This window comes from Stigmatopora argus, chromosome 8 (assembly GCF_051989625.1).
Source record: "Stigmatopora argus isolate UIUO_Sarg chromosome 8, RoL_Sarg_1.0, whole genome shotgun sequence".
NCBI lineage: Eukaryota > Metazoa > Chordata > Actinopteri > Syngnathiformes > Syngnathidae > Stigmatopora > Stigmatopora argus.
Window position 1 is genome coordinate 11,895,793 of NC_135394.1, and position 15,366 is coordinate 11,911,158.

The following is a 15,366-nucleotide window of genomic DNA, read 5'->3' on the forward strand; positions in this document are numbered from 1 at the left end:
GTTGTAATCAGCGCCAGCCAATCGGCAGACGGCAACAATCAACGGCTGCAAGGGACAGCCTGGTACACCAACGTGCAGTGATATCGTCGACATGCCGGAAAATGTTTGTTTGTTTCATTATGCGCTTGATTTAATAGTAGTGTTTGTATTTGTTTCAGTTATATTTTTATCACCAGTCATTCATTTATTTTCTGAACCGCTTTAACCTCACTAGGGTCGTGGGGGGTGCTGGAGTTTATCCCAGCGGATTTAGGGCACCCTGAATTGGTGGCCAGTCAATCGCAGGACACGAGGGACACAACCAGTGTCCAACCAGCCTTCCATGCATGTTTTTGGACTGTGGTAGGAAACCAGCGTACCCAGAGAAAAGCCACAGAGACACAGAGAGAACATGCAAACTGCACACAGGTGGACCGACGTGGATTCAAACCCAGGACCCCAGAACTGTGAGTCATTTCAATCATAATTCATTTCATGGAAAATCACTGTTGTTTAAAAATCAAAACAGAAAAACCAGAACACAATTTCAATTGTTAATATAATATAATCAACAATTTGACTTTTGTTTATTAGTACTTTTGTTATGGACGTTTTAAACCATGTGAGCTACACCTTATAACGTAATGGCTGCCATTGACAGATATAGACGTCTATCTGAATTGAGTGCCTTTATTGTCATTATATATATTTGTGTATATGTATGTGCTGCTAGAAGCTAATGGAAATACTACAATAACTATATTGAAAAGAAATACAATTTCCCTGCATCCATTTTCAAATTAAGATGCAAAATAAGGCAAATCTTCCCACAGATCATTTCACCCACGCTTTGCTGACGCTGTTGACGAATATAACCAAAATAGTCATTTTTTTCCTCATTATCGTAAACCCTCCTCCAATGCTCGGCAACCAAAATAAACAAGGTAAAAGCTTTATTCGACCACGTAGCCGTCGGAAGGCCTTGTTAGCATATGAAGAGCTTTGGACAAGAGCTTCCATTGTTGACACAGGCTCTGTAATTGGCCACCATTTCCGTTGCCGGCTTTCGTCACATTTGCGTAAGCACCGGACAAAATATAGCGGAGGGGACGGCGAGTATATAAGAGTGGTCCGCGCGGGCGAAAGCCACGGAGAAATGGCGAGGAACACCGTGGCCAGGACGTTCAGCATCGGGGCCATCGGCGGCGGGTCCAAGGCGGACAACTTCTCGGCGGGCCGCAGGCACAGCAGCGCCCTCCTCTGGGCCGCGAGCAACCCCAAATCTTTCGGCCGCTCTCTGGGCTCGAGCCGGGACGACGTCTTGGCCAACATTCTGACTCCCGACAGCATCCCTCAGTTCACCATCCCCAGCCTGCTGGTCCAGAACAGCCGAAAGGACCCCAGGGAAGACCCTCTGAGTGACGGGATAGAGCGAAGCGGCTCTTCCTCGTCGAGATCGCCGGCGGAGCTTTTGTGGCGCAAGGCCGAGCGCTGCGACTCGCTTCCATTGCAGCAGAGGAGAAGCCGCCTGCAGAGGGAGGCATCCTACCCGCGCTGCCCCACCGAGGCCCAGCACTGCTTCGACCCGGCCAGCAGGGCGGCGCTCTCCCTGCCCCACCTGGCCAAGGTGACCACCCCGTACGGCTTCGTCACGTTGAGCCAGAGCCCGCAAATGGTCGACGAGGAGGCCCTGCTGTGCCGAGCCGGGCCGCCGCGGGGCCGGGGAGTCGGGGAGGAGCCTAAGACGGACAGCTGTTGGACCGACTCGCAGGCGGACCCGCTCGCGACCACGTCGAACAAACCGGACAAGATCAGGCGACGCCTCTGCGTGGCGATAAAGAAACATATTCCCTTCTGCCACTGACTCACTACGTTGACGTTTTATCGTGGCGCCGCTAACATGAGGTCACAAGAAATAAACGAGCATCTGCCGGACTGTCTTCTGGTTCTGATTTAGCGCGCATGCAATGTCAACCATTTAGTGGTTTTTAAGTGGTCTTGTTCTCAAGTTAGTGGAGGAGGTTAAAAAGCATATTTATTTTTAAGGCATATAGGCCTGTGCGGATAGATTCTATCAAATAAGTTTATCTTTGATCAGCTCTTTGCTCATTTGAGGTTAATTGGGTACCATCTTTTCCACTATATTTCCTTTAAAATTCAGTTTTAGTATTAAAAATAATTTTGATCAAGTCTATCCCAGCAGAAAGAATGTCATTTTTAAATGAGCAGTGTTTTAGCAAATGTGAAGCAAGTAACAGTCGTATGAGGTGATCACTTTTAATTGGTTCCGTTTCAACATGCAGATTTCTATCAAGTGAATCAGAGCATCAAATGAAAATCATGCACACCTAGAAAACAAATCAATATGAACAGGAGAATCAACTCACAATTACTACGAAAACAAATCTACCTGGAGGAGTACGATGAATTTAAATTTAATCATAAATATCAGCCTGTGCTGGGGGCCAACGGGAAGTCATCACTAGACGTCAAAGGAAGTAAAACACGGTTACGCGGGTGACTAAAGGAGAACTAGATGCCCTGTTTGATTACGATACATTGACGTGGATGAGAAAGGAAGGTGGGCGAGCGCTCTTCAGTCGTCGTCGGAAGAGTCTCGCTCGATGCTGTAAGCCATGAAGAAAGCGTCGGGGCGTGCGGGGACGAGGGGATGACCTGGTCTCACAATCTCAAAGCCCAGGAAACTGAATGTGCGCAGAAGGGATGCTGAAGGAGAGGAAAAAAAACAGGTGAGCATTCGAGCGAGTCCGACGCCAACAAAAACCATAGGCGGTGCCTCACCTCGATCGTCACGGTTCTTGTGGAAGCAGATGAACACGTGGTCGCCTTCCAGCTGCTCCTCGGCAAATTCCAGCACCAGAGCAAAACTGTCGGCATAACAAACTATGACGACAGACGCCTCCAGGATTCCGCAATGAAATGGACGTAAAACCCTTGTGCGATGACAAACCTGTCTTTGCTGCCCTCGGGCAAGGCTCCGGGTGGGATTTCTATGTAGAGGTTGCCCGCTTTTAGCGCCGCCCTCCAAACACACTTTTTGCCTTCAGAGAAGCGTGGCTCGAAGAGCAGAAATCGCACTCTGCTGTTGGCGGGAGCTGCTTCCTCCAAAACCAGCAACTGAGCATCCTGGCAATGGACAAAAACATGACAAAATTGCAATTACAACTGCCATGAACTATTTTGATAAATAGATTAATCATGGCAAGGCATTGCCAAAACCTTCTTTTTGTAGAATTTTTGTTTTGTTTCATTGTACATTTTCTGATTTTGATTTTTTTAAAATAAAAAACATGTAAATATCCCATTCAACTAATTTTGTTTGTATTTGTAAAAAAATAACTCTATTTACTTGTAGTTACTTTTCAAAAAAAGCTAAAAAAAAAAAAGAGTTCATGTGCAATTTCTGATTTTCTTGATAAAAAAAATGCTATCTTTTATAATTCACTTAAATGAGATATTTACAAACATTTGCTTTTAAATGAAATGACTTTTAAGGTAGGTGCTTATGGTTTAAGACTGTGGAGAAAGAGAGTCCAGGCGCCCTCTGCGGGACACAATTGGTATTGAAGTTAAAAAAAAATCTATTTTTGATCAATACAACCTTTTAACATATTGCTTTTTGGTTTCTGTGGCTTACAGCGTGGAAATGACGTTATTCAAATGAGATATTTGCAAACATCTGCAAAAACATTTCTACCAGCTCGTGCCACATTAATCGAGGGCAGAGAACCCTGGCCGAAATGGATTGGATGTTTATCGCAGTCAGTGGCAATCGATGAGTTCATTTTAACAGGACAAGAACAAATTTCCACAACAAAAAAAATGAACTTACGGAATAGAATAGCTTAGCTGAAAGATTGCGATCCCGCTGGTCATTCCCTCGCCCACCTGGGATCTTCAGGGGTGGGTGAGGGGCATCAGGAGCACCACAGAGGCCCCGGACACGGGTTACTGCAACAGCGGGAGCACCTCCTGGGATTGGAGATACTGCAAAACAACAACGGTGCCATGCTAAATTACGCCACACGAAATGCCAAACAGAATGGGAAGCTACGCTGTTGCTTAGCAAGTGGTCTGTGTCAAAATGTATTCAAACAAACTTAATAAGTGACCGTGTTGGATATATTGTGTGAGAATAATGAGGAACTTTGAACAGGCAGGAAGGAAGAGTGGCTTACTAAGCACTTTGTGGTGCTTGTGACTAACAGCGAGCCTCCCATTTTCGTGTGGTCATCAGAAAAGCACACTCAAAACATCATTCAAATGTTATTTTCTCTCTTCTATTAAGCCAAAGTACAATATTAATTTTTAAAGTGCCTTTCAAGAGATTTACGAGGACAGTATTTTTCTCGAAAATTAACATTTGTGATGAAATTCTCAATGACGATCCATTGCTAAAAAATGCAAACAGTTCTAAATCATGTTTTTTTTTTCAAACAGTCTTACTGCATTTTTTTTTAGATCTTTGGCATATCATTCCAAACATAAAACAAGGTAATATGTGCAATCTATTTGAATAGTTAGACGACATGCACATTTACATGTCTCAAAGAAAGTACTTTATAATCTGCAAGTTTCCTTGAACTAAACATAACTTGTGTGTTTTGGCACGGCAGATGTTATCACATGACTATGGAAATACACTGTGTTTTTCCAAACATTAGCCAGCTGAAGTTGAGCGTTAACGCAGGTTTTTTTTTTTACTACCGAGGACAGACCGCAACCAAGTTTCAAGTGAGGACACGCATCGGTAGCACAAAGTGAGCATGTCACGGCATCCGTTCGCTGTTAAATGCCTCATTCTCACTTACGTAAATGACACCGGGACGCTATAAATGGCGCAAAGGTGTGAAATCCAAATGAGAATTAGTTCCTGGGTGAAATGAATCCGACAGCTTGTTTAACTTCAGAGAATGTTTTCAGGCTGGATTTACTTAAAACCCTTAACTATGGCTTAAGGACTGGATAAATCTCAATTCAAGAAAATAGTCACTGACAGCTTGTATATCCTAACATGTACGAGTAGGTTGTGTTGCATTGAATTATGCACATATTAAGAGATACCTATGTGATGGGTTTTACTGGAATAACACCGTTCGCTAAGAATTTGGTCATTTTCATTTTGTACTCCTTTATGGATAGATTAAAACTAATTTAATTAACTCTCATAATTACAAGTGAATGTTTTTGGTCATTTAAAAAAAACGTTGGCTACATAAAGAAAGGGTGTGTGGACATTACATTTTGGTTCATATAGGCAACATACTTGAAGCCCTTTCAAATGATTGAATTATCATTGAAGGAAACACAAAATGTTGGATGTAAGAAGTTTGTTTTGCCTCGCTAAAGACTTCCTTTATTATAAAAAAAACAATGCAACTGAACTGTTGAAGTTTGCAGGTTGAAAAATGACTCAAGTGTAAAAAGCAATGAACCAAATTCCTCATGTTTACAAACCAAGAGAAGAACAGCCCTCTATGTTTAATATGACATCACTAAATCAGCCCCTTCTCCTCCTCCCTCCCCCCGACAGTCGCAGTGCAGTGGAAATTTCCAAAGAGTCTTTCACAACAACGTGAAACCAGAAAGACAACATCCATCGCCCCTGGCCGACTTCACTCAGGATCCGAACAACGCAAGCCATTCCCGGGTCAGTGGGTTCGAAACCACACCTCTCAAACGCAACAACAACAAAAAAACAAAAACAAAAAAATGAAATATAATATATCTGACAGACAATAAAGTAGGCGGGTGCCTGAAACACGTTCCTATATCGATCCCCTGCTCCAAAACAGAACAAATTAATCCCTCGCGGCTAAATAATGTTTAATGAGCTCCCCCAACTACACGGCAAATGGAAAAATACTGTACAGTGCAAACAATCAGGTCAATGTATTGACTCATGGTAGAGACAAAATACATTTTTTTGCGATTGTAACCCTCTTCATCGTGACATTGCGTTGCAAAATAATAATATGAGATGATTGACGTCGTCTAAGGCTTAAAAACAACAACAACAAACAGTATTGTGACGTAACCGCACCAGGCCGTAGCTATCTCAAGCTAACGTCGTTAACACGTCCATGACATTGACGTCAAAACATCGGGGAATTGTATTCAAATGAGACATTTAAACTTTAAAGCGAACGGGGTGTTTAATCATCTTAAATGACAATTTACGAAAGATTTTGGAATATCTGACGTATTTAATTGTGCGTTTAGTAAACTGCCGACAACCTTTGCCTATTAAGACCTTTATATTTATTTATGATTTCATTAGTAACCACAGCAGTGTAATATACATCAGTTTAGAAGTCATTTAACATTAACATAATGTTTAAAAAAAATAAAAATAGATAAGAAACTCGGGAATTAGCCAAAGCCAATCCAGGAAATAGACGACGTCTTTCCGATAGGCCCATTAGCTTAGCTTTAGCTCGTCGAACTCGCCCGACGGCGTCACACACACACACACACACACGCACACACTTGCGCGAGTGTGCGCGCGTAACAAAAATATCAACAACGTACCTTTCACTTTCCGGTTTATTACTGATCTGTTCGATGATGGGCATCTTGGATAAATGTCTCTCTTTTTCTCTAGCAAAACAGTGACTATTCAAAATCGTCTGTAGGTTCGATTTAACCATCCGGACTTCGTCCACACTCGCGTGCCGCTCAGTTGTCCTCCCTCCTCCGCTTTGAGCCGCTGACAGGCGGCCGACACATTCATGTTGGGCTCGGCGCGAGGGGGTGTGTCTCATGCCTTATGACGCCATCCGACAACCTTCACAATCAAATACGAGCATCATATTGAACCAACCTTTTACTTTTGAGGAGAAAATGATAAATGTTCTGACTTTGAAATTATTCGCTGCTAGTTATTAACTAAATGGTTGCAATTGATGGTAACAAACCAACCACATAGTCGAAAAATTAATTGTTTTTACATTACCTCGCAGTAACTATGGTATATTACCACACTGAAACTGGGAAAACATCAACGATCTTCCCCGTTCCACCAATTCTAAAAAAATGTATTTCCCCCTTATCTCCCATTGAATGCGATCGGTCGATCACTTGTCCTAAATTCACTATGACACTAAGTTATCACAGGAAGTTATGGCGTCACCTGCAGGCCAAATTGCGTCAATGCTCGTGTTTTCTTTGCTTCCTGTCACCATTCCCATTCCCCATTTGTCCCTGTCACTCAAATTCCCAGCAGGCAGGGTGTGGGTTTCACCTCTGCCCTCTCCAGTGCACACCAGTAATCACCAGCAACAAGTGCAGGCTTTTAAGCGAAGGCTTTTCCACAAGGTATGTTCCTCGAGTTCCTCAAACCCTTCAAACTAAAACCGCCGAAACTGCCTATTTTGAGACGCTCAGAACGCTAGACAAATGACATTTGGCCTTCTCGTTTGCAGATAAAGCTACGAGGTCACGAGGAAGTGTTGACTCCCCCAGAAAATAAATTGGAATCCAATTTATTCTAAATGAATGGCGTCTCGCTCAGTGTCCTATGATAGAATTTTGTCTATCCAAAATCTGAACGAGGTTTCAAATCCATGGAAAGGCTTCACCATGAACCGTTGCATGGCGTTGGCACTGGTCGTGCTGCTCGTGGCCACGGGGGTCCATCAATTTCACAGTGAGTCAAATATTTTATACCTATATATAAAGTCTACAGCCTTGTTCAAATGCCATTTGTTTGCGCATTTTTGTATAGCCGTGAAAAGGTTCTATTTTTGTTCAGAACACCATTTTATCAGGAGCTTGTTGAAATTATAGTATTGAATTGAATGTTTTTATTGTCATTATACAAGTCTAATGAGATTTAAAGTATTTTCATTCCATGTTTTATCCTGTAGATGCCGTGGACATGTTTACAGAGGAGACGGGCATTAATTCTTTCATTGCAAGTATACAAGATGGCTCAATAACTCAGGTATTTATGGGCTGCTTATACAAATACTTACGTTTTTGGGGGCCAGGAAAAAATGGTACTTAGTGTTTTTTTTTTCCCTGTCTAGATCTTAATGTGGGACAAGTTCACGACATGGTGGGGATCTGAAGAACTTGGCGCGATAAGGAGACGGAAAAAGCCCATTGGCAGTAAAGCTGTCCTCAAGCCTAAAACCACTAAACAATGACAATGAATCATTTCAGATTAAAACAAAAAACACCAAATTCAACACTGTAGTCTATCTAGTCTGATTTTAATAGCAAAAAGTACTGTGATGAATTCAAATATGAAAAACTCGCAATGAATACACTGTCGAAAAATCATGCAATTATTATTTTCTATTTTGTTTCAAAAACATTTAGACAGCTTAACCTTCATAGATGGACACATCTACTTTCATAGTTGGAACAGGCGCTTAACTAACCTCCTAAATGATGGTGAGCTCATAAATTTGAATGATACCTGGAAAAGAAAGAGGAGATAAGTGAAAAAACAAAAATAGAACAAGGAATAAAAGCAAAAAAGGAATTTCAAATCCTAAATTCTGAGACGCTCAATTTGGAAGAGGTTTAAATATCATTGAGGTCCTAAACGTAAAAGAATAAATATTGGTTGGACAGCTATGAAATATTCCTATAGGCACCAGTGTAATTAGAGCTGTATGAATAAATACATGTAAATTTAAAACAAAAAAATTTAAACACTCAAATGGGGGGCTTTTGGCAAGCCCGTATAATCGCCTGTGACTTAAAAAAACAATTTAGAAGGACTTACCCCCCAAAAATTGTAATTACGTTTTTAAAAAACTATATTAACAAAATAAAAAATAAGAAAAAAATATTAAACTAGTTTTTGCCTCTTTTTTATTTTATTTTACTATTGTATTTTAAATGCCTTTTAAGATCACGTCTGTGCTTTGGATTTCATAAAAAATGCAATTTATACTCCAGTGCGACTTATATATTTTTTCCCCTTTCCGTGTGCATTTTTTTGGCGAGTGCGACTTATAGTCCAAAAAATACGGTCCACCTGACTTTAGCGACACCCGCACTTCTTCGCCACCATATCCGGATGCGTGTAGAGATGCGTGCCATGCTGGTTCAAGTCCACCACTTCCAGAGACTCGTAGTCGACCGGCACGCAACACGGCGCCCGCTCGCGCGTGTCGCCGTTCTCGATGTGCCAGTTGAGCAGCACGGCGTGGTCTTTGGTGTTGACCAGCGGGAAGGTACACAAGCCGTGACAGTTGTTGATGTTGGCCGTGTTGGGACCTACCAGGAAACTCTGCAGGGAAACGGTGAGGCTCTTCAAGCGGCACGCCGCCGTCCGGGTCGAGGGATCGGGCTCCGCTCGGGTGGCCCTTGGTTGCGGCAAAACCTCGCGACCCACCATCTTTAGGGCCTTCAACAGGAGGAACGCTCTGTACTGGCTTTCTCCTGTAAGGACACAAATTCCAGATTGGTCACCATTTGTCATTCAAGAGTGTCAACGGTGGCTCTAAGTGAATTTTTGTATTTATTTAAGTAACATTTTACTCATTTATAGCTAAAAGTAAGGATTGGCTTGGGATCAAACCCTCAGCCCCAGAACTGTAAGGCTGATGCGCTAACCACTCATCCACTGGGCTGCCATTTAAGATTCTAGAATTCTAAATTATTGCGGCCAGGACTTTGGTGTTAATTTATTTTTGTTTTTACAGAAAATAGTCATCAATTGAGAGCACTTGAATCAAATTCAATCGTAACTGATTGAACCAACGGCAAATATTGCGTGTGCGGTGGATTGGTCGCCGGTCTTTTGGTCGCCCCGACCGCGACAACGGGCGACCAAAAGACCGGCGACTAAAAGTCCGACGACCAAAAGACCGGCGACAAAACAAGGTAAAGGGTAAAAGGCATCAATAAAAGTGTGAGTGTAGAAGAGTTTGTAGGTACATGAGTTGTCCCTTTAAGAAGCTACGTCAGTCATGGTCTTAACAAGTTCTCCAACAAAAAACAATAAAAGTCCGGGAAATTTGGAGCTTTTCTTTAGCCTAATAATTACTAGGGCATTAAGTATGACTAAATAGTTATCCGCAGTTTGTATTTAGGGAATTTGAGCAACGATTTAAATGGTAATTATCACTTACCTTCCGGGCGACCAAATATTGAATCAAGGAATCACTATATTTTGTTGTCCTACAACCTTTAGAATCATTTCATTAGTTTCTAAAACCCAATTTAACATGCTATATTCCAATTTTTTAGGACCCTGCGCCCCCCATCCCGTCATACCTGATACAGAGTCCAATTTGGAGAAGGCGCAGAGTTCCCAAAGCCTCTGTAGCCGCCCAGCGCTCCTCTGGCCGTCAGCCTTGTCTCGTAGGACCTCCATGGCCCCGACCAGGTTGAGCTCCAAATTCCGCCTGAGCTCATCCAGCAGGCCACGTGGCATGGCCAGCTCGCCCCGGTGGATGTGGTACGTGGAACCCGTGAAGGAGAAGACGGTGGGGGCCGACGAATTGATGAGGTCCGCCAACTCTGCCTCGCTGGAGGACGGGTCCAAGGTGACCGGGGGCGGGGCCTGCAGAGTGTCCAGCCGCAGCGGAGGAGAGTCCGGACGCCTCTGTGGGAGGACGCCGCTCAGGAAGCGCCGCAACTCGCACAGGAAGGAGATGGGTCGAGAGGAGTCGCCAACACTTGGGCTTTTGACAAATAAAATGCACACGTCAGGACCGAGGTGAAATATCAGGAATCATTTTTAGTGTTGTCGTCCACAGACAAGTTGTAACTAAGTCACTTTTACTTTGACTACATGTTAAACCTGCTCTTTCTAACTTGTACTTTGATTTGAATAAAATGTCATCAGTGTAACAACACCTGAACTAGCATTGATGTCTTTTGTAGTTTTCCCAAACCTAATTCAAGATGATAGAAATGTTGGTTGGTATTCAAACAAGAAGTAAAACTACCTGCTGTCTTCTTGACGAGTGAAAAGAAGAACCGGAGTCACGCTGCTTCTTTGCGTATTTCCATCTGTAAGAAGTTCTTTCATCCTTTTTCCTGCAACAAAAACAAATGGATGAACGCGAGTCAACTTTTAACTCCAACCATCTGCATGCCAAATCATCTTTTCCCATTAAAATAGTCAATAATCTGCCCATAATCTGGTAGGCAAGAGGTCAAATGCTAAAAATTCAAAATTAATTTGCAACAATTCAAACGTGCATCCAAATTCGTGTCATTTACAATCGCAATATTTTTTTCCCATCTTTGTACAAATATGACTCAATCCAATATGAACCTAAAAAACATACTCATCTTCGGCGATTTTGTGTCAACGGAGAGCATCCAATTTAGGTCTCCCTTTGCAGCCTGTCCCGTCAGCAGAATATATTGCGTGCCTTCCGATAAGCACACCGCCTGCAAGACAACAGCAAGAGAAAAACTGCAGACATGCGCAGACCGCCAAATTTTCTCAATGGTCTACCTGCGTATTGGGATGCAGAGACGGACTGGTGAAGGTGATCCGGTCCAGGTCACCCCCGCCGATGGGATTGTCCAAGGCCAAGAGCAGCGTGGGCTTTTGTTGCAGCAAAGGGGATTGTGGGAAGCCAAAGTTGAGCATCAGGGCTTCCTCATCCTTCTCCACCAAAGACACTAACAAAGAGTAAAGAGTAAATTTGGATGACGTTTTGGCTATTTAAAAAAAATGAGCTGACCCTTATAGTTTTAAACTATTAAAGGTTTGATGAGCTCAACCTGCAGAGAAATTGGAACATTTTGATGAAGCAATTTATTTGATATTTATCAGGATTAGACGCTTAGCTATTATTTTTTGCAAAAACCAAGAGGACAAATTTATTCATAACAAAAAATGTAAGTGTTGCGTGAGACACATTACACCAATAATTGAAATATTTGCAAATTTTACGACAAGCAGAAATAGTACATAAACTAATGATACCAAAATCATGACATTTAAATGTTATTTGAACTGTATAATCTGATTATGTGCATATTTGGTATTTAAAAAAAATAGTTTTGAATTAATCTCTTTTATCAGACTCAATACAAGAAAATTGACTCAGGAATGAAAAATGTCTTCCAATTTTGGATCGACTTCAATATTAACAGCACTTGATGAATTGTTTTTCATAGCGGCAGATGTCTGAATTATCACTGACAGTTCAAAATTGGATGTCTATTGCCATCCACGCTACTGAAACATGATGGTTCAGCCTATTCCGTTTTTATGACGGCCTCACGATTACCTTGGTTGGGATGGAGGCGCTCCAGTCCCCCCCTTGTGTCTCTCGCCTCCGTCGCCAAGTCTGACAACACAGCCAGATTCCCGGACGCCGCCGCGCAAGTTCCGAACGCGCCCGGCATAACTCGTCCGTCCTCCCCTGAAGCCTCTCGCAAGGCGGCCAGCAGGTCTTCCAGGAAGCACGCCGTGATGCTCGGTGGGACGTGGGTGGCCGGCGTGGAGTACGTCGGGGGTCTCGGGCTCCTTTCTCCTGTGGAGAGAAGTCATTTTTTATTCCAGTTGAACATCTTTTGGAAAGAAATGTGCAGAGTTTCTGTCTGATATTTTAAAGTTTACCTGTGACGCTGGTTTCGGGGTGGCCCACGGAGCAAACCATCAGCACGGCGTACAGCAGCAGCATTTTCTTCTGGTACGAGCTTTGCCGTGTGAATGAGCGTCCAACTTTTATCAAGGGCTAAGGCGTATGGATTGTGGGTGGTTTTTTTCTCACCCACCTCCTGTGCTCGCCAAAATAGGAAGATCCTGGTGTCCTTGATCCTCCTGGATTCCAACGGAGAGGGGGGGGGGTGTCAAATGGGATAACACAAAATGTATGAAAAGCACGTTTGTTGATTGCTTGGACAGGAGATAGACTCAGGAATGACTACTATTTTATCAAGCTGAGGGATATTTTTAAATTGAGGACTACTGGTTGAGGTCCATTCAGATTTATCGTCAAGACCTTGTATAGGTGAGGCTACTTTTTTTTTAAAACGAGACAGAAAACATTTTCATCTGCAGACTGCTGGAACGGCATTTTGCTTAATTTAAAAGGCAAGTCAAAGTGGAGAAAGAATAATAATAATACTAAACAAAAGCCTGTTTCCATGGCGTGGCGATCCTTAATGTGAGGCAGACATTTTAATAACTATTCTAACCAATCGAATCCGAATATTCCAGATTCACGTAGACATTAATACCCATTTATTCCATGCACTTGTGTCTACCAGTGTTTGTGTGCGTGGCTGTAATTGACAACAGAAAGGACTAATTACCCGCTGCCAAATTACTAAATTCCTCCCTCGGTCGGGCGGAAAAAAATTGAGTTTCTGTAAAAAATAGAATTAGTGTTTTGACCATTTTCCGATAAAACGATTGAATTCCTTCGGGGGAAAAAACTAAAATGGTAGCCTCCACAGTAATAAAACTAAACAAAGAGGACGTGCATGCAAAGAACCCGTCGGTTCGTTCCATCAATCGGTAGTAGTACTGTAGTGCAATTAATGGATTAAACTGTTAAGACACTAGGTTGCTTAAAATGTATCCTCCATGGATTGGAATGAAAACCATAAAGTACCGTATTTTCACAACTATAAGGCGCACATAAGTCTTAAATTTTCTCCAAAATAGACAGGGCGCCTTGTAATCCATTGCGCTTTATATATGGACTAATACTAAAATTGTTATCACGATAAAATAAAATAAATCAGTCGATAGGGTACCATCCTCTACAGCTCTCTCAACTACGGCAAGCAGACCCCGACTCTACTATTTTCCCCGTAGAAAAAGTACTGTGCAGTGACTGCTGGGATATGTAGTTCTTTTGTCAATACACCTAATGGATTGTGGCCTGTATACATCGACATAAACACAGCTTTACGAAGCATGGAAAGCAGGGTTGGAAAAGGTACGCTAGCTACTAGCTAGCTATTATTTGCGAATGGATTGTGGCCTGTATACATCGACATCAACACAGCTTTACGAAGCATGGAAAGCAGCGTTGAAATAGTTACGCTAGCTACTAGCTAGCTACTATTTGCGAATGGATTGTGTCCACCTGGACGAACGTATAAAACTCAGCGTTTTCGATGACTCATTTGGACAATTGTTCAATTTGTACACAGAAAATGAGGACTTGTGTACAAATGAAAATGAGTACATTGTAAAATGGCTAAATAAAGTACAACCGAACTCAGTTTTGCTTCCGTTGCCTTTTTAAAAACGTGGTTTTAGCGTGTGGGTGTAGCGTGTATGTTTAAGCTGGTGTATGTTTTGCCATGCCTGGCTGCGTCTATAAAAACGGTGCGTCCTTTGTGTGTGTAAAATACAGAAATAGCACTTGTTATTGACACTGCGGCTAAAAATACGATGCGCCGTATAGTCGTGAAAATACGGTACTATTCTTGCAACAACAAAATTAGATTACAAGTTTTTGGGGCACTTTTTTGGGTCTATTTTACATTAAAAAAGTGGTATATATTGAATAAATATGTTGAATTCAGTAAATTACACCCCATGTATTAGATCACCTTTACAGTTTAACGCAGTAAAGCTTGTTAGGGAAAAAAAGTTAGTATATGTCAATTTATTTTTGGGGTGGTCCTGAGTAGTGTTTATTTCCTAAAAAAATTCAACACAGAAGGATTTCCACTGAGCTGTTGATGCTCTCACAGCTGCAGTGATGTTATGCAGACAGTCAAGGTCGATGTCGCCCAAAATATTCAGCCAAAGCTCATTCTTTGCAATCATAAAACATCACCAAAGGAGTTGTTTTCTACACTATGTTGCTGTTCATGACTTGATATACTGTCGTTTAGCTTTTAGGCGATTAAATACATACCTTTAGAGGCCAGGCTGTGAAGAGTCAAAAGTCCTCCCTGCTTCCAAGGATGCTCGTTGGGAGGTCTGCACCTTCGTAACTCATTGGGAAAAATTTCAGGCTTCTGCAGATGACAGTTGAGTCTGCGACGATGGAAACGGGAACAAACAATGATTTCATTTGTCAATTGATCACATACTGTTTGAGATGAGTCGGACAATTATCTACATTCATTCCTGTGAGATTTAGTACATTTTAGCTGAAAATGTGCATTGGAGACAAAAAAACCTGTTGATTATGTAATTATGTACTAAATGTATTTTTTACCAAGGCAAAAAAGGTTTGCAAATATCTCATTCTGATTCATCACAAGGATCTCAGGTTTCAAAGACTAGACAAATTACTTACCTCTTTATTCCTGTTTTAAAAAATAAAATAAAAATAGAGAAGTTTTCACATTTAAAATTTTAATGCAATAGGACAAAACTTGCACCTTTTAAAATTTAAATAAATGTAAAACATAATAAAATGGGACATTCATTTTTTTTCTTTTAAAGTATTTTTAAAAATCAAGCAA

The 15,366-nt window shown here is 41.9% G+C and overlaps 2 protein-coding genes and 1 long non-coding RNA gene across 4 annotated transcripts; 1 reads left to right on the forward strand and 2 right to left on the reverse strand.

The window, feature by feature from the left end:
- The first annotated feature begins 37 nt into the window (after positions 1-37).
- LOC144078630 (uncharacterized) lies at positions 38-8,772 on the forward strand. 2 transcript variants are annotated; one of them, XR_013301274.1, is made up of 6 exons: positions 38-446; positions 5,534-5,650; positions 7,223-7,317; positions 7,425-7,648; positions 7,869-7,945; positions 8,031-8,772. It is a non-coding gene; the product is annotated as an uncharacterized LOC144078630 (long non-coding RNA). The 2 variants fall into 2 exon arrangements; XR_013301273.1 differs by having other exon boundaries at positions 39-446; positions 7,226-7,317.
- On the reverse strand, positions 2,241-6,749 carry oaz1a (ornithine decarboxylase antizyme 1a). Its single transcript, XM_077606874.1, is given in 6 exon segments — positions 2,241-2,706; positions 2,782-2,867; positions 2,951-3,126; positions 3,833-3,919; positions 3,921-3,987; positions 6,532-6,749. Coding segments are annotated over 6 exon segments (666 nt in total). The 5' UTR covers positions 6,651-6,749; the 3' UTR covers positions 2,241-2,575.
- On the reverse strand, positions 8,201-15,015 carry amh (anti-Mullerian hormone). The gene is made up of 9 exons (XM_077606873.1): positions 14,811-15,015; positions 12,706-12,751; positions 12,548-12,627; positions 12,216-12,461; positions 11,432-11,601; positions 11,259-11,364; positions 10,914-11,004; positions 10,237-10,646; positions 8,201-9,399 (listed from the first exon to the last, which is right to left on the reverse strand). The coding sequence occupies exons 3-9, from the start codon at positions 12,609-12,611 to the stop codon at positions 8,999-9,001; spliced, it is 1,488 nt and encodes a 495-aa protein (XP_077462999.1). The 5' UTR covers positions 12,612-12,627; positions 12,706-12,751; positions 14,811-15,015; the 3' UTR covers positions 8,201-8,998.
- Between the last annotated feature and the right edge of the window lie 351 nt (positions 15,016-15,366).

Excerpts from the sequence above, each read along its gene's own strand:
- amh (XM_077606873.1), bottom strand. The coding sequence starts at position 12,611 with ATGCTGCTGCTGTACGCCGTGCTGATGGTTTGCTCCGTGGGCCACCCC. Across the intron at positions 10,647-10,913 it reads ACTCGTCAAGAAGACAGCAG|CCCAAGTGTTGGCGACTCCT; the intron begins GTAGTTTTACTT and ends ATTTGTCAAAAG. Across the intron at positions 9,400-10,236 it reads CAAATTGGACTCTGTATCAG|GAGAAAGCCAGTACAGAGCG; the intron begins GTATGACGGGAT and ends GTGTCCTTACAG.